Source organism: Castanea sativa, chromosome 3, assembly GCF_040712315.1.
Source record: "Castanea sativa cultivar Marrone di Chiusa Pesio chromosome 3, ASM4071231v1".
Classification (NCBI taxonomy): Eukaryota; Viridiplantae; Streptophyta; class Magnoliopsida; order Fagales; family Fagaceae; genus Castanea; species Castanea sativa.
In genome coordinates, this window is record NC_134015.1 from 13,832,901 (window position 1) to 13,847,406 (window position 14,506).

General features: G+C 35.3%; 2 protein-coding genes and 1 long non-coding RNA gene across 5 annotated transcripts; 2 read left to right on the forward strand and 1 right to left on the reverse strand.

Annotated features, from left to right (window-relative positions):
- Positions 1–494: 494 nt before the first annotated feature.
- Positions 495–5,463, forward strand: LOC142629814 (disease resistance protein RGA2-like). Of its 2 annotated transcripts, XR_012843128.1 has the most exons (3): positions 495–4,305; positions 4,582–4,639; positions 4,775–5,463. XR_012843128.1 is itself a non-coding variant. In XM_075803851.1 (2 exons), exon 1 carries the CDS (start codon positions 766–768, stop codon positions 4,258–4,260), a length of 3,495 nt encoding a protein of 1,164 aa, XP_075659966.1. In that variant the 5' UTR covers positions 495–765; the 3' UTR covers positions 4,261–4,305; positions 4,430–4,493. The 2 variants fall into 2 exon arrangements, 1 of the variants encoding a protein (XP_075659966.1); XM_075803851.1 differs by lacking the exons at positions 4,582–4,639; positions 4,775–5,463 and adding an exon at positions 4,430–4,493.
- Positions 5,464–5,762: 299 nt separating this feature from the next.
- LOC142629815 (uncharacterized) lies at positions 5,763–7,730 on the forward strand. 2 transcript variants are annotated; one of them, XR_012843130.1, is made up of 5 exons: positions 5,763–6,097; positions 6,212–6,320; positions 7,133–7,235; positions 7,306–7,367; positions 7,474–7,730. It is a non-coding gene; the product is annotated as an uncharacterized LOC142629815 (long non-coding RNA). The 2 variants fall into 2 exon arrangements; XR_012843129.1 differs by having other exon boundaries at positions 5,763–6,320.
- A 1,744-nt stretch (positions 7,731–9,474) lies between these two features.
- On the reverse strand, positions 9,475–13,499 carry LOC142626767 (autophagy-related protein 18a-like). The gene is made up of 4 exons (XM_075800468.1): positions 12,691–13,499; positions 11,605–11,812; positions 11,080–11,206; positions 9,475–9,947 (listed from the first exon to the last, which is right to left on the reverse strand). The coding sequence occupies exons 1-4, from the start codon at positions 13,468–13,470 to the stop codon at positions 9,857–9,859; spliced, it is 1,206 nt and encodes a 401-aa protein (XP_075656583.1). The 5' UTR covers positions 13,471–13,499; the 3' UTR covers positions 9,475–9,856.
- Between the last annotated feature and the right edge of the window lie 1,007 nt (positions 13,500–14,506).

A 14,506-nucleotide genomic window follows, 5' to 3' on the forward strand; every position in this document is an offset into this window, starting at 1 on the left:
GTTCACTGATTCTTCTACTTGTAAGCTTAAACTCAACGAGTAGAATGCTACTATAGTAATGTCCAAATAAAGAAACCACTCGGGTCGCTCCCTCCTATTATTTTCTTTATTAATTAAAAAAGAAAAAAAAGTTTAGGCATTAAGCTTAACACGTCATTCAGTATTTACTATTTGGGCATTGAATGTGTTTATATATATATATATAATCGGCAATTTGTGCAATACACAAAAAAAATTTGACATAATATTTTTTTTTTTTAATTTATTCTTCAATATATGAAGTTGTAAAATTGTTTTGCGTCTTTATTAGAACCTTGTGCGGCTTGTCGCACACTAAGGTCTTCTTCCACTAGTTCTAACGCAAGTAACATCTCATGATTATGAAATATATCATATTCATTTGAGGTTTTTTGGACATGACTATTATATTTGTGTAACAAATAGCCGTGGATTTTTGTGCATGTATCTTTTTCTTCTTTTTCTTTTTCGAAGACTTGTGCATGTATCTTTAAATATGGAACTTCAGTTCTTTAGTCTTCACGCGAGTGTCTTGAGTCCTTCTTGACTCATGATTGAGTGGTGAAGCTTTTAGTCACACCGAATCATCATTGAGCTGTGGAAGCACTTAACGAAAATTGGTAAAGCTGAACCTTCCTTTGGTCAGTGTGGTGCAAATTCAAACTTATTCCTTCTCCCACATTTCGCATTTCAGCTAGCTTTCTTGTGATCTATCTTTCAGCGTTTTCTTTCACCCACCAAGAAGAAATGGCTGAAGCAATCCCGTTTGGTCTTGCACGAAAGATCATTGAAAAATTGAGCTCCACAACTTTCGAAGAGATCGGGTCTATCTGGGATGTCAAAGATGAGCTCGAAAAATTGAAGAACACTGTTTCCACTATTCAAGCTGTACTTCAAGACGCAGAGGACCAGCAATACAAGAATCATCAAGTCAGGGACTGGCTCAAGAAGCTCAGAGATGCAGTATATGACGCTGATGATTTGTTGGGTGATTTCTCTACTGAAGACTTGCGACGAAGGGTGATGGGTGGTGAGAAAATTGCTAATAAGGTACGTACTTTCTTTTCGAGTTCAAACCAAATTGCTTTTCATTTTAAAATGGCTCACAAAATAAAGGCCATAAGGGAGAGACTTGATGCAACAGCAAATGATAGGAACAAATTCCAATTGATAGAGCATCCTTTACAAACAAAGGTGAGGGAGAGGGACCAAACTCACTCATTCATACGAGAAGAAGAAGTTGTTGGGAGAGAAGAGGATAAGAAAAAGATCATAGATTTATTATTGAACATAGATGTGGAAGAGAATGTCTCGTTCATATCCATAGTGGGAATCGGAGGGTTGGGGAAGACCACACTTGCTCAATTTGTATACAATGATGAGAAAGTGAGGAGTTATTTTGAGTTGAAGATGTGGATATGTGTCTCTGATGTCTTTGATGTGAAAACAATTACTGAAAAGATAATTGGATCTGCAACTGGTATGAAACCTGAAATCCTTGATATGGATCATTTGCAAAATAAACTTCGCAAAGAACTCAACCAAAAGAAGTACTTACTTGTGTTGGATGATGTATGGAACAACAATGAGGAATTGTGGTGTAACTTAAAAAGACTTTTGATGGATGGCTCAAAGGGAAGTAAAGTGGTGATAACTACACGGATCAAATTGGTTGCAGAAATTAGCAGCACAGTCTCACCCTATTTTCTAGAAGGCTTGTCAATTAACCAATCTTGGTCTTTACTTAAGCAAATGGCATTTCAAAAAGGGCAAGATACCATTGATCCTAACATTGAAGCGATTGAAATGGACATTGTACAAAAATGTCAAGGAGTGCCTCTTGCTATAAAGGTGATAGGAAGAGTATTATACTTCAAAAAAACAAGGGATGAATGGTCTTATATCAAGGATAACGAAATTACAAATGTAACTCAAGGAGAAAATGGTAATGGTATTTTACCAATTCTGAAATTGAGTTATGATCATCTCCCATCACATTTAAAGTGTTGCTTTGCTTATTGTTCATTATTTCCTAAAGATTATGAGATTTCAAAGTTAACATTAATACAACTATGGATAGCACAAGGGTTTATCCAGTCATCAGATGAAAAGATACAATTAGAAGAAGTTGCTAATGAGTATTGCATGGATCTACTTTGGCGATCCCTCTTCCAAGAAGTCAAAGAAGATCGCTTGGGGAATATAACTCTTAAAATGCATGATTTAATCCATGATCTTGCACAATCAGTCTCGGGGATCGATTGCACTCTTGTTAATTCCAATGCAACAAATATTAATGAAGAAGTTCGTCATTTGTCATTTCCATTTTACAATGCTTCATTCTTTGAGAAGAATTTAAGCCCATTAGCTAAAGCAAAGAAGATACGTACATTTATTTTGACGTCCAATCACCAGTTCTATAATAAGAAAGGAGAAGAAGAATCTACACTCAAAAAACTTATTACTAGCTTTACATGCTTGCGTGTGTTAGACCTACATGGCTTAAGAATTACGACAGCACTGAATTGTATAGACAAGTTGACATATCTAAAGTACCTTGATCTTTCCAAGAATGACATTGAAGTTCTTCCTAATTCTATTATTAGGCTGTTGAATTTGCAAACATTAAAGCTCTCTGGATGTCGGAAGCTTAAAGAATTGCCAAGAGATGTTCAAAAGTTGGTCAACCTCAAGCATCTTGATATATATCGTTGTGATAGTTTGACTCATATGCCATGTGGATTAGGGAAATTGACTTCTCTTCAGATGTTACCGCTCTTCGTTGTGAGCAAGGACCCTGCAGCTTTCTCCTCCAAGCATCCTGGAGGACTGGTCGAATTGAACAAGCTAAACAATGTGAGAGGAGAACTATGTGTTAAAAATTTGGAAGGGGTGAATGCGGTAGAAGCCAAAGCTGCAAATTTGAAGGACAAGCAGAATCTTAGAAATTTGAAATTAAGTTGGAATTGGGAGGGTAATGATGGCGTAGACGTTTGCCATGAGGAAAACTTGTTAGAAGGTCTCCAGCCACACCATGCTTTAAAATTTTTGCATGTGGAAGGGTATATGGGTGTGAGATTTTCGAGTTGGCTTCCTTCCCTAACAAATCTTGTTAATTTAAAAATATGGAAATCTAAGGTCCAACATCTACCACCATTGTATCAACTCCCCTCTCTTCAATATCTTGATCTTCGAAGTATGATAGATCTAGAATACATATCTGACAGGGAAATCACTAATGAGGTTTCTGATTTATTGGCGTCATCATCAACAACATTTTTTCCATCCTTAAAGTCACTACAACTTTTAGATTGCCCTAATCTAAAAGGATGGTGGAGGACGGATATTGTCAAGGTCAATTTTGATAATGATCACAACAAAGTGGCAATAACAACATCAACATCAAGTCATCAAAATCTGCCATCCTTTCCTTGTCTTTCTTATTTGCATATCTCGAATTGCAGTAACTTGACTTGCATGCCACTATTTCCTTCTCTTGAAGATAAGCTAGTACTGAGTGATGCAAGCTTGAAGCCATTGCAGCGAACAATGACAATGACAATGAATATGACAGGAGCCTCTTTGCTTCCTTCCTCCCCTCCTCTCTCCAAATTAAAGTATTTTTCTTTGATTCGGATGCAGGACATAGAGTCTCTGCCAGAGGAGTGGCTGCAAAACTTGACTTCTCTTGAGTATCTAAAGATTTGGGCATGTCCTAGTCTAAAATCTGTGTCCCGATTTACACATCTCACTTCCCTTAAGAGGCTAGAGATTTGGGAATGCGAGGAGGTTGATCTGTTTGGTAATGAGAGTGATAATGGCACACAATGTGTCACCACTTTGCAAGTGATTAAGATTTCAAATGTTCCCCACTTGATTACATTACCGGAGTGGATTGGCAATTTCACATCACTTCAAAGGCTTAAAATTAATGAATGCCCCAATTTGACATCACTTCCTGAAGGGATCAATAAACTCGCATCTCTTCAAAATATTGAAATTTTTAGATGTCCCAATTTGAAATCACTTCCCGAAGGGATCAGCGACCTCACATCACTTCAAAGGCTTGAAATTAATGAATGTCCTAATTTGACGTCACTTCCCGAAGGAATGCACCGCCTCACCTCTTTACAAAGCCTGAGAATCAATGATTGTCCCCACTTGAAGGAAAGATGCCAGGAGAGAATTGGTGAGGATTGGCCTAAGATTGCTCACATCCCATTTTTTCGATATTATGGTTAAGGATTAAATTCTTGTTCAGCAACCAACATGCTTCCACTTCTTTGGGTAAGTACTTCAACATCCACTTTCAAGGCACTCAGAGAGAAATTTTTTCCCCTTTTAATATCTTTAGAGTCAATTGTAGCTATATTGGGAGGAGTAAATTTGTTAAGTTTTTTCATTGTGATAGGCTCTTGTAGAGACATCAATGGTAGCTAGTTAGCTTTTTTGCAAGAACAATTCAAACTTTGCCAAAGTTTAAGATGGTCAGATATTTCTCAAATTTTATCTTTACTTATGCTAATACTCTTGAGCCGATATTAATAGTGGTGGATCTAGCAGGTTGTGAAAAAGAACTCCATCGATTCAATGAAGGATTCGCGGGCCCTATGCCAACATGGTAATGCTAACAAATTCATATTTCCTGTTTGTTAGAAATGATTAGCTTATTTAAAAAAATTGATTTCCTAAAATAATATGATGATAAGAGTGGCAACTGATTGTCTACCTGTCACCTGTGAATGTTGTGTATTAGTTCTATTCAATTCCAAATATTGGATTTTGAAAATTTTAGTGCGGCTCGCATTTCTGCACCAGCTGGAAGGAATGGAGAGCTGGGAACAACAAGCAGGGCATGCTCATTAGCTGTTTGAGAAGGTTTGGATCAAACTGATTATGATAGAGGAACTTGCCTTATATAGTTATATGTTCATTGCTTTCAAATGGTAAATTTTGATGCAATTGCTTAGGCTGTTAGAGGCACGCATCCAAAATTAACTGATTATTTGCTAGAGATTTACTTTACATCTTATAAAGTATGGTAGAATTAGCATAAGGTTACATCATCTGCAGTGTTCTGTTCTGCAATCCTAAATGTTACTTTATGTTGTGTTTGATCCTTTATTACTACGAATTCTGGAAAGAAAAGATTCAAACCTCTGATATCATCACCTCGTTCTTTTCCTATATATTCTGATTGCATTGATTGAAGCTGTGAGGTGTATTTATAAGATTGCAGGAAATTATTTATCAGATGATAAGATTAGTATGACAATTACAGGATTGGAGCATATTTTAAAAAATATTCTCATCACATCCACTTATAGTTGCAATTTACGTTCTAAAAGTCTCTTTCAATATATTTTAGAGTCATGGAATTTCATAATTAACGCCGGTTTATCAAGGTTGATCTGGCCAGCCAATTTTTCTTATAAGCTTGAAGCTTCAAAGGCTATTCAAAATAGGAAAGTAGATATCACTTAATTAGCACACCTAACCAACTTATTGTAAGATTGGACAGGACCACCTAAAATATGTATATATCTTCCCAACCTATTAATTTTCTGAGCAACACAAACCCCCTACCAGTCCTTTTTTTTTTTTAATAAAAAAAATAAAACACAAAAGTTATAATTAAAAAAAATTTTAAAAAAATATATATATATCTTGAGAACTTATGGCAGGATAGAGTAAAAATGAGTAGAAACCATTTGGAATTTGTAACTAAAGTATATTATTAAACCTAGAGCCATGCATAGAAATAATTTTATATAATATCCTTGATGTGAACATTGAGATATTGGGATTTGTGAATATGTGAAATTTTGCAGTTGTGAAAGGCTTTTGCAAAGACATTACTGTAGCTCAGTTAGCTGATCAGTGAGAACAATTCACAGTACTAAGACCAATCATTACTGGATTCATCTCTATTCAGAATTTTAAGTCTTATCCTCTCTTATTTTATTGCTCTTGATCAATTATAAATATTGGTGGATCTAATCTAGCAGGGTGTGATAAAGAACCCCACCAATTCAATGAAGGATTCATGGCCTCATGGGCCCTAGATTATTGCAACATGGTAATGCTGTCAAAAATCATATTTCCATTTTAATGTGATTGTCTGCCTTATTTAAAATTTAACTTCCTAAAAATATTAAGGATAAGAGTGGCAGCTGATTATCTACTTGTGTAGGTTGCATATTATTTCTATCTGATATAGAAAATTGGATTTTGAAGAATTTTGAGGCTGCCATAAGTGTGCATCAGCTGGAAGGAATGGAGAGCAAAAAATAACATGCAAGGTGTGCCAATGACCTATATACATGAGAAGGATAGAAACCAACTGATATGATAGGAGCTTGCTCGTCAATTTCATATGGAAAATTTCAATTCAATTGCTTAGAAATGCATCCACTATTAACTGATAATGGTTCTATGATTAAGTCTTCCTCATGGCATCTCACGATTACTTAATTGCTATATTGGTATTTAGAAATTCTTGTGCTCAGATTTTGGGTTAATTTCTAATTTAGGTACCTTTTAAGTTTTTCCTGGCTTCAAGGGATACAAACAAAAAATGAAGAATCTGTCAAGATGTTGATGTGTTCTACAATTTTAGATAATGTTGTTGGCAAAGAATTTGAAAAGCTTAACCTGAAGAAGAAGATGATGGGAATTATTTATGAGATTGCAGGAAATTACATATCAGATGGTGGGAACCTTATGAGGATTATAAGATTCTCATCGCATTCATTTAAAGTTGCATTTTCCATTCTAAATCTCTCTTGTAATATATTTTAGGTAAGGGAATTCGATTGGTTGGTCTAACCAACATATTGTCAGATTGGACAGGACCACCTAAAATATACTTCTGTCTACCCTACCTATTATTTTTCTGAGCAACACAGTCCCCTCCCATTCCATTAAAAATATTCTCTTGAGAACTTCTAGCTGAATAGAGTAAACTTGAGTAGAAATCATCCGAAATTTATTACTAATTTATATACTAAACTCTGGAGGCATGAATAGAGTTATTACTGTTTATATAACATCCTTGATGTGCATATTGGATATATGGGAGGAGTAAATATGTGACTTTTGCCATTGTTAACAGGCTCTTGCAAAGGCATTAACTGTAGCTCAGTTAGCTTATTGGTGGGAACAATTCACACTATTAAGGCCTAGCATAAGAGGGTCACTCTATGCAAACTTAAATGGTAAGATGTTTTTCTATATTGTCTATTATTTTTATACTCTTGAGCTTATAAATGTTGGTGGATCTAGTAGGGTGTGATAAAGAACTCCACTAAATCAATGAGGATTCACGGGACCTACATTATGCCAACATGGTACAGTACATTGTCAAAAGTCAAATCTCTGTTTTTTGTAACTGATTGCCTTAATTTAAAAAAGGTTACTTCAACTGATTGTCTACTTGTGTATGTTGCATATTAGTTTTATCCAATGCAGGAATTGGATTTCAAAGAATTTTTTGAGGCTGCCATGAGTGTGCATCAGCTGGAAGGAAGGAAGAGTGGGGAACAACATGCAAGGCGCGCCTATGAGCTGTTTGAGGAGGATGGGAACAAACCAATTATGATAGGAGGAACTTGCTCGTCACTTTCGAAGGGCAAATTTCTATTCAATTGCTTAGGAATGCATCCATTATTAACTGATAATGGTTCTTTGATTATGTTTTCCTAATGGCAAGTTGGCAACTCATAGTAACTTGGTTGCTATATTGGTATTTGGAAATTCTTTTGCTTGGATTTTGGGTTAGTTTCTAATTGAGATACTTGACTGCTTTTAGTTTTTTTCCTGGCTTAAAGCGATATGAACAAAAATGAAGAATCTTTTGAGATATTGCTATGTGCTACAATTTCAGATGATGATGTTGGCAAAGAATTTGAAAAGCTTAACCTAAAGAAGAAGAAATGTCTAACCGATAGTTTAAATACACTGTTTATTATACATGAATTGTGATAATCATGTTGCACCCACTTAAAGCAAGATACCATTATACCAAGATTGAAAAGTTTTTTTTTTGAGTATCACCAAGATTGTAAAGTTGGGTTATTACACAGTTTTTTTTTTTCCCTTAAATCCCGTGCATTGCGTCTACGGCTAGTTAAGCATACGCCCAAACCCACCACAAAAATAGTATTTTAATTAAGTAATTTTTGAAGTACACATCTCTCTTCTCGTATTATTGTTGTAATGTGTGTATGTGTATTTTTTTTTTTTATGAGAGTATTATTGTTGTGTTAATAACTTAATATAGCTTAGAATCAATCGTGTGTGTGTGTGTGGCTTTAGCATATTTACCGGTCCATTAATCTCTTCTTCTTCTTTCTTTTTCTTTTTTTAATTTAATGTCTGAAGAATGAAGATAAATCTTTAATAATAGGAACGTGTTTAAACCTCTCTCTCTCACACACACACACACACACACACACATATATATATATGTATTCATATTATTGCTATCACTTCCTACCAAGTATAAATTATCGTCCCTCTGACTTACATGCCTCAAATTTGTTCTCTTTTTTGTGGTCAAAATGCGTATATACGCTGTGGTCACCATCATAGGCAATTTTCCTTCAAAGCCACAAACTCCGTTTAGAAAAACTTTTGGTGCACATGGATGTTTCCTCCAAGTTATAGGTTGGAGAAGCAAGCCTCAAGGGATTTGTATTTTTCATATAAGTTTAAGAGTAGGGCAGCAATTAAGAATGTTGATGGTGTAACGGCACTGCCACTTATCATCCTTCTGCACCTTATTTAGAATATCTTGAACCAATTATGCTATGGTTTTGCTTTTTGGTAACTTCTATTTAGTTGTTACCTTTATGTTTTGAGGTTAAATTGCATATTTGGTCTTCAATCTCTTTGACCTTCGTTTAAAATCGTTCTTTATATTAAAGGGTGCACTTTAGTCCCTAATCCCTATACTTTCCTATTGTTTCGAAAAGGTCATTTTAGTCCCTACCTTCATAGTGTTTCAAAAGGTCTTTCTCATCATCTAATAAATGAAAATTGCCAATCTTAACAAACAAACTTCATGCCTATTCATCAAACTAGGCACGGAGTTTCTATATGCATAGAGTACAGAAACAATCCCAAATTCCCAGTTCAAACTAGGCAGGGATTTTTTTTTTCCCAGCAATTGAAAACATCACAACCGCACAAAGGTTTCACTTTTTTTTTTTTCCCCCTACTTGATTATCTCGTTCAAATCTAAAAGCGTTCAAATCTAAAAGAGTGCAGAATGAAGTAAAATAAATATCCAGCCTCCCATCTGTTAAGTTGTATCAAGTAAAGAAACACAATGCCAAGAGCACAGTAGCTTGATGCCATTGCCTAGTCTCCTTTATAGGGAGAAACAAGACTAGGGTTCAAATCCCCCTCCCTATTTATTGTACAAGTTGTAACAATCCAATTATTCAAAATAAGTACAAAAACATCACTGTTTAGTTATATTCTATATTCCATTGCAGAGAGTTTATCGTCGTTTCCATCAATCCATAAAAATATACAGTTGAACATATATTTACAAAGTTTTCACTATTCACGTTTCCATCAATGCACATAAATTCCCAGTTAAAAGACCTAAGCTTTCTTCATTTTCTCGTGTATTTACAACATTTTCACTATTCAGTGCTCTACCCTAAACATACATATGAAAAATTATTAACAGCAATGAGCACCAATTCTCTAGGTTTATTTGTTCCTTTATACATGAAGTAGTGTTTTTTTTTTTAATAAGTTTTTTCTTGCCTATAAAAAAAAACCAGCAATGACCACTCAAAATAGAAAACTATATGTCCACCTTGATTTATGAAATCTCTTCCGGCTTCAGAAAATTGTAATATTCAAGTTGAGTCATCTCTCCACCATGTACTGGGTCAAATTTGCATCGGTAGAAACTGCATTCACAAACCAATTAACAATTTCACTATAAGTTGAATTTAAAAACTAAAAACCATCAGAATTGGATTACTGGACACATGATCAAGTAAATGAAAGATGACTATATAATGAATCAGCACAGAATTCACCCACTTGATAAAAAAATAAAAGAATAATTTCTCTTTATGAAAGGACAACTAAAAAAAAAATTGTTTCATGACCCGATCCATGGCTGAATTTCCATATCAATGTAACCAGATCACTACCATGGTAACAAACTATATCACGATCCCTTCGTTACTTATCCAAAAAAAAAACTAACTATATCACGATCTCACTTATTGCAATAAAAAACTTAGTAACAAGAATTACTAAGCTGACTGGATCATAGAAATCAAATCCAATGCATTAAGAATAGAGAATTTCTTAAAGAAGATATATCTCCTCTCCTCCCTAAACACATAGGAAAGACCCAGGTTCTAGAAGATCTACAACTAGAGTAAACAATGTTGTAGGTACTATCCTCCCTGTAATACTAAAGGGGTCAAACTTAGGTACAATATATTAGGTTCTCCAATTAAATTCAAGCACATAGCTACATTGAATTTAATTGTCCTTGGAAAAGATAACATTGTTTATGCTTCATTGGCAATCATGTGTTTGAATTTAACTTTAAATATACCATTTAAGCCACTCCTGTTCCTTGAAGCAAAATGGAGGATAAAATGTGAAGGGATCCAGCAGATTGCAAAAGATGCTGGATCATAGCCCTTGCAAGAGGCTAATCTTTATGAACTAAATCTAGAATTTAGAACACAACTTGTAATAAATCCTTTCAGTATATATTAACAACACAATACTTTGCTTTTTAAAATGATTATAAGAAGAGTATTCTAGTAAGAACTAGAGAAGAAATGAAGACAGCTAAGAGGGGCTAAATCTTCAAGTTGATAGCAGTTTTAAAATTAAACAAACTCTAGAAACAACTAGCAACACCTTTTCATATGGAAAATAAAGGAGGGAAAGATTACAGGACATGTGTTGAAGGCTAATTGAACCGTCACTGTCCAACTCATATATTGAAGGTTGGGTGATAATCCAGAGAGGGAGAGAGGTGATATGACTTATATTACAATATGATTAGCTTACCTTCCATCCATGCCAAGAATCATAACTGTGTTCTTTTGGTGGCCAAAGGCAACAATGTACCGAAACCCTTCCTGCAAGCGAAACTGAGCCATTGACCACTCTGAGCTGAAATATCTTGGCAGCACACCTGCAAAAAAAAGGCCATTATCCAGTGTTGGCACTCCAAAATATGAACATCAAATTTGGATGTGAGAGAAATCAAAATTGGTAACTTCATTCCAGTGGGCTTCAAAAGGACATCTGATAAACATGGCCTGCTAGTTGATATGAAGTTACCAGTAATAGTATAACTATTTACTAAAACCTAGGCATGCACTTCCAAGCAGTAAGTTGACGAGATTCAAAATCAATACATCACCAGGTTCACTCATGTCAACTAAATAGCATTGAAAGCCACACCTTTACACAGAAAATATCAGAATAATCATCTCTGGGTATCCAAATTTTAGCCCTTAAATAATTCTAACTGACAGCACTCATCACTAATTGGAAAGTACTTATTAGTGTACAGCACATAGCAATTACCTTTGAAGAAGGACAAAGATGAAATGGCTGATAGTTTAGAAACACTGGGTTCAGATGCACCACGTGATCGATCAGTCCCCAGTGCTCCTGAATCAATCTTAAGGCTGAATACATGAACAGTTCCCTTATCACTTGAGACAGCTAGCCACTGGGCAGTTGATGAAAAGGCAATGCTATATATCTCTGCTTGTTCTGCACCTCTCCTCACCTACATAAATTCAATGTACAAACAATGAACACACACAAGTTTTACTTCTTACAAAGAAAGTAGGACCAAAATTTTCAATGCATGTTGGTTTAATAAAATTAGTTCTTGAGCAATCTTAACCCAGAAATTGTCAAGAATATTATTAAGTGGAATTGATCAGGGTCAAATAATGATAAAGCATGGCCCCAACTGATCAAAAACCACTATAATACATTCACTACATTTCAAATCACTTCTCAACTCATCTGATTGGAATGTTAAATTTCCACATCATTATGCAATTCAAAAACACAATTCACAAAATACTAGGATATAACCTCCCCACCCCCCCAACTTTATGGATAAATTAACCAAACAGTAAACACAATTTGATTAAATTAGGTTTGAACTAACTTTTAATAAAGTCTAGTATATCATAAACATAGGTCTCCTCCAACATATTACGTGACTTTTCACATTACCATTCAAATAAATAAAACAAATCAAATGACCACCCACATACATGTTAAGGGCAAACTACATTGTTGGTCCTTAAGTTTAACTCATGAAACGATCGTTTCTAATTTAGTTCCTAAAAGACTTTAAAAAAAGTGCTGGCTTTTAGTTTCTATGAAGTGATTTTTAGTTTGGAAATGTCATCTTAGGAGCTAAATGCTACGTTTAGTTTGGTCCTCAATCTTAACTCATGGCTTGAAGTTTGAACTAAAAGCGAATAACACTAACATGAAACGCCAACAAGTGTTAGTTGAACTGAATTTCTATGAATTGATAACGTGTTAGTTTTTAGTTTAATCATGTCATGTTAGGCACTAAACGCTAATCAGTGTCAGTTGAACTACGCGTAACCGAGACTATATTTAAGTCTTAAATTAAATTACCTCTTGTATCAATGAGCCATCAAAAGCATTGAAAACCCTAACCAAGGTCCCTCTACTACTAGCCGTAGCCAAAAACCTTCCATCCTGCGTGAGACCCAAGCAAGCCAGCTTCGAATCGTGCGCGTGAATAAACCTAGTCCGTTTCGACACATAATGATCGACCCGAACCTGACCCGTTTGCAATCCGGGGCAAACCAGCACCATATTCGGACCCACGCCTTGCGAGACCTCGCAGAGTCCACTAGGGTTCGGAGCTGTCTCTATCTGGTGCAGTAACTTGAAGCACACGTAGTCGTAGACGAAAACCTTGTGCGCCAAAACGACGACGATTCGGTCGCATCGGAGCCGGACCGACTTGACGTCAGACCGGAACGAGAGCTCGCCGAAGCACCGGGAAGAGTGGTCGTCCCACATCAGCGCCTTCGTGGGCGGCGCGTGGGGTCCACGGGGGACGATCGCGAGTATTTGGGTGCGGAAGAGCATCTCGACGAACCCGATGCCGCCACGTGTGTCGTCGATGTCTCTCCGGAACATCTCTCGGACCGGGTCGCAGTTGTAGACCCGGAAGCCCTGGGTGGTGCCCACCGTGAAGCAGGTTTGGTCTTGGTTGAAGGACACGTGGTGGAGAGCCGTGTCCCGGGTCATACCCGAACCCGGATTCGGATACGTTTCCGTGGCGGTGTTATCGGACTGGGGTTGGGATAGTGAGTCGGGGTCGGAGTCGGAGTCGGGTTGAAGTGTGAGATTAGAGAAAGCAGAAGGGAAGGAAAGAGTGGACATCGGTGAAGGTAGGATGGAAGGAATGTTTATACTTTATTAGTACTTTTATAGAGTTTTTGTCCTTTTCAACCTCGTCTTGACTCTTGTATTCTACTCTACTATTCCTTTTTTTTCTTTCTATCTTAAAATTTTAAAAAGAAAACTATGATAAATGATTAAAATAATTAATAAGTTTAAATTTTAAAATTTGTTAGTAATTTATTAAAACTTTTAATAATGGAATTTTTAATTGGAATAATATTTTAATCTTTATGAAGCTTTTTTTTTGAGATGGGATTTTTATGAAACTTTAGAATGGTGGAATAGAAATTTTTTTGAAACTTGGAGTGACGAATAAATAAGTTTTCTGATAAATAATAATATATTTTAATAAATAATGAGCGACGTGATGCATTTAGAAAAAAGAGAGACACATGGCAAAATCTTATTATACAATGTGAAATAAATTATATACATTTACTTATTTGGTGCAACTACAATTTCAAAACCCAAGTTTTAGTATATGATGATATATAATATAATTTGGCTTAAAAATAAATTGAACAAAAGTATGGTTAGTAAAAAATTATCGAAAATCAATTCAATTTGGCTAGAGTAACAAAATATTTCAATATTAGTTAATACTAGTATACCATTTTGAGATTATTATTATTTTGTGTACGTGTGTGGGACATATGTGTGTTGGTATGTATATATGTGCACATTTTTTTTATATGGTTATAAAAATAGAATTTCAAGTCCACATATTTATAAGCCCAATTTTTTTTTCTTATGAGAATAAACCCAAATATGAGCCTAAGTACATTAACACAATGTATTAGCTCAAATAATATGTTTTATAATAATTTTAAATAACTTTTTATTGTAACCACCAAAAGATCATAAAAATCCTTCATAAAGTCGGTTCAAGCCATTATAAACTAGTATTTTATATGGTATGTTTTAGAAGGGTATAGATACTAGTTTAGTAGTTTATAGAGTACATATCAACCCATACTAGTACGATATAAAGCACTTTGGTAGACAAGCCAGTTAA

Excerpts from the sequence above, each read along its gene's own strand:
- LOC142629814 (XM_075803851.1), top strand. The coding sequence starts at position 766 with ATGGCTGAAGCAATCCCGTTTGGTCTTGCACGAAAGATCATTGAAAAA.
- LOC142626767 (XM_075800468.1), bottom strand. The coding sequence starts at position 13,470 with ATGTCCACTCTTTCCTTCCCTTCTGCTTTCTCTAATCTCACACTTCAA. Across the intron at positions 11,813-12,690 it reads ATGGCTCATTGATACAAGAG|GTGAGGAGAGGTGCAGAACA; the intron begins GTAATTTAATTT and ends GAATTTATGTAG. Across the intron at positions 9,948-11,079 it reads ATTCTTGGCATGGATGGAAG|TTTCTACCGATGCAAATTTG; the intron begins GTAAGCTAATCA and ends TTGTGAATGCAG.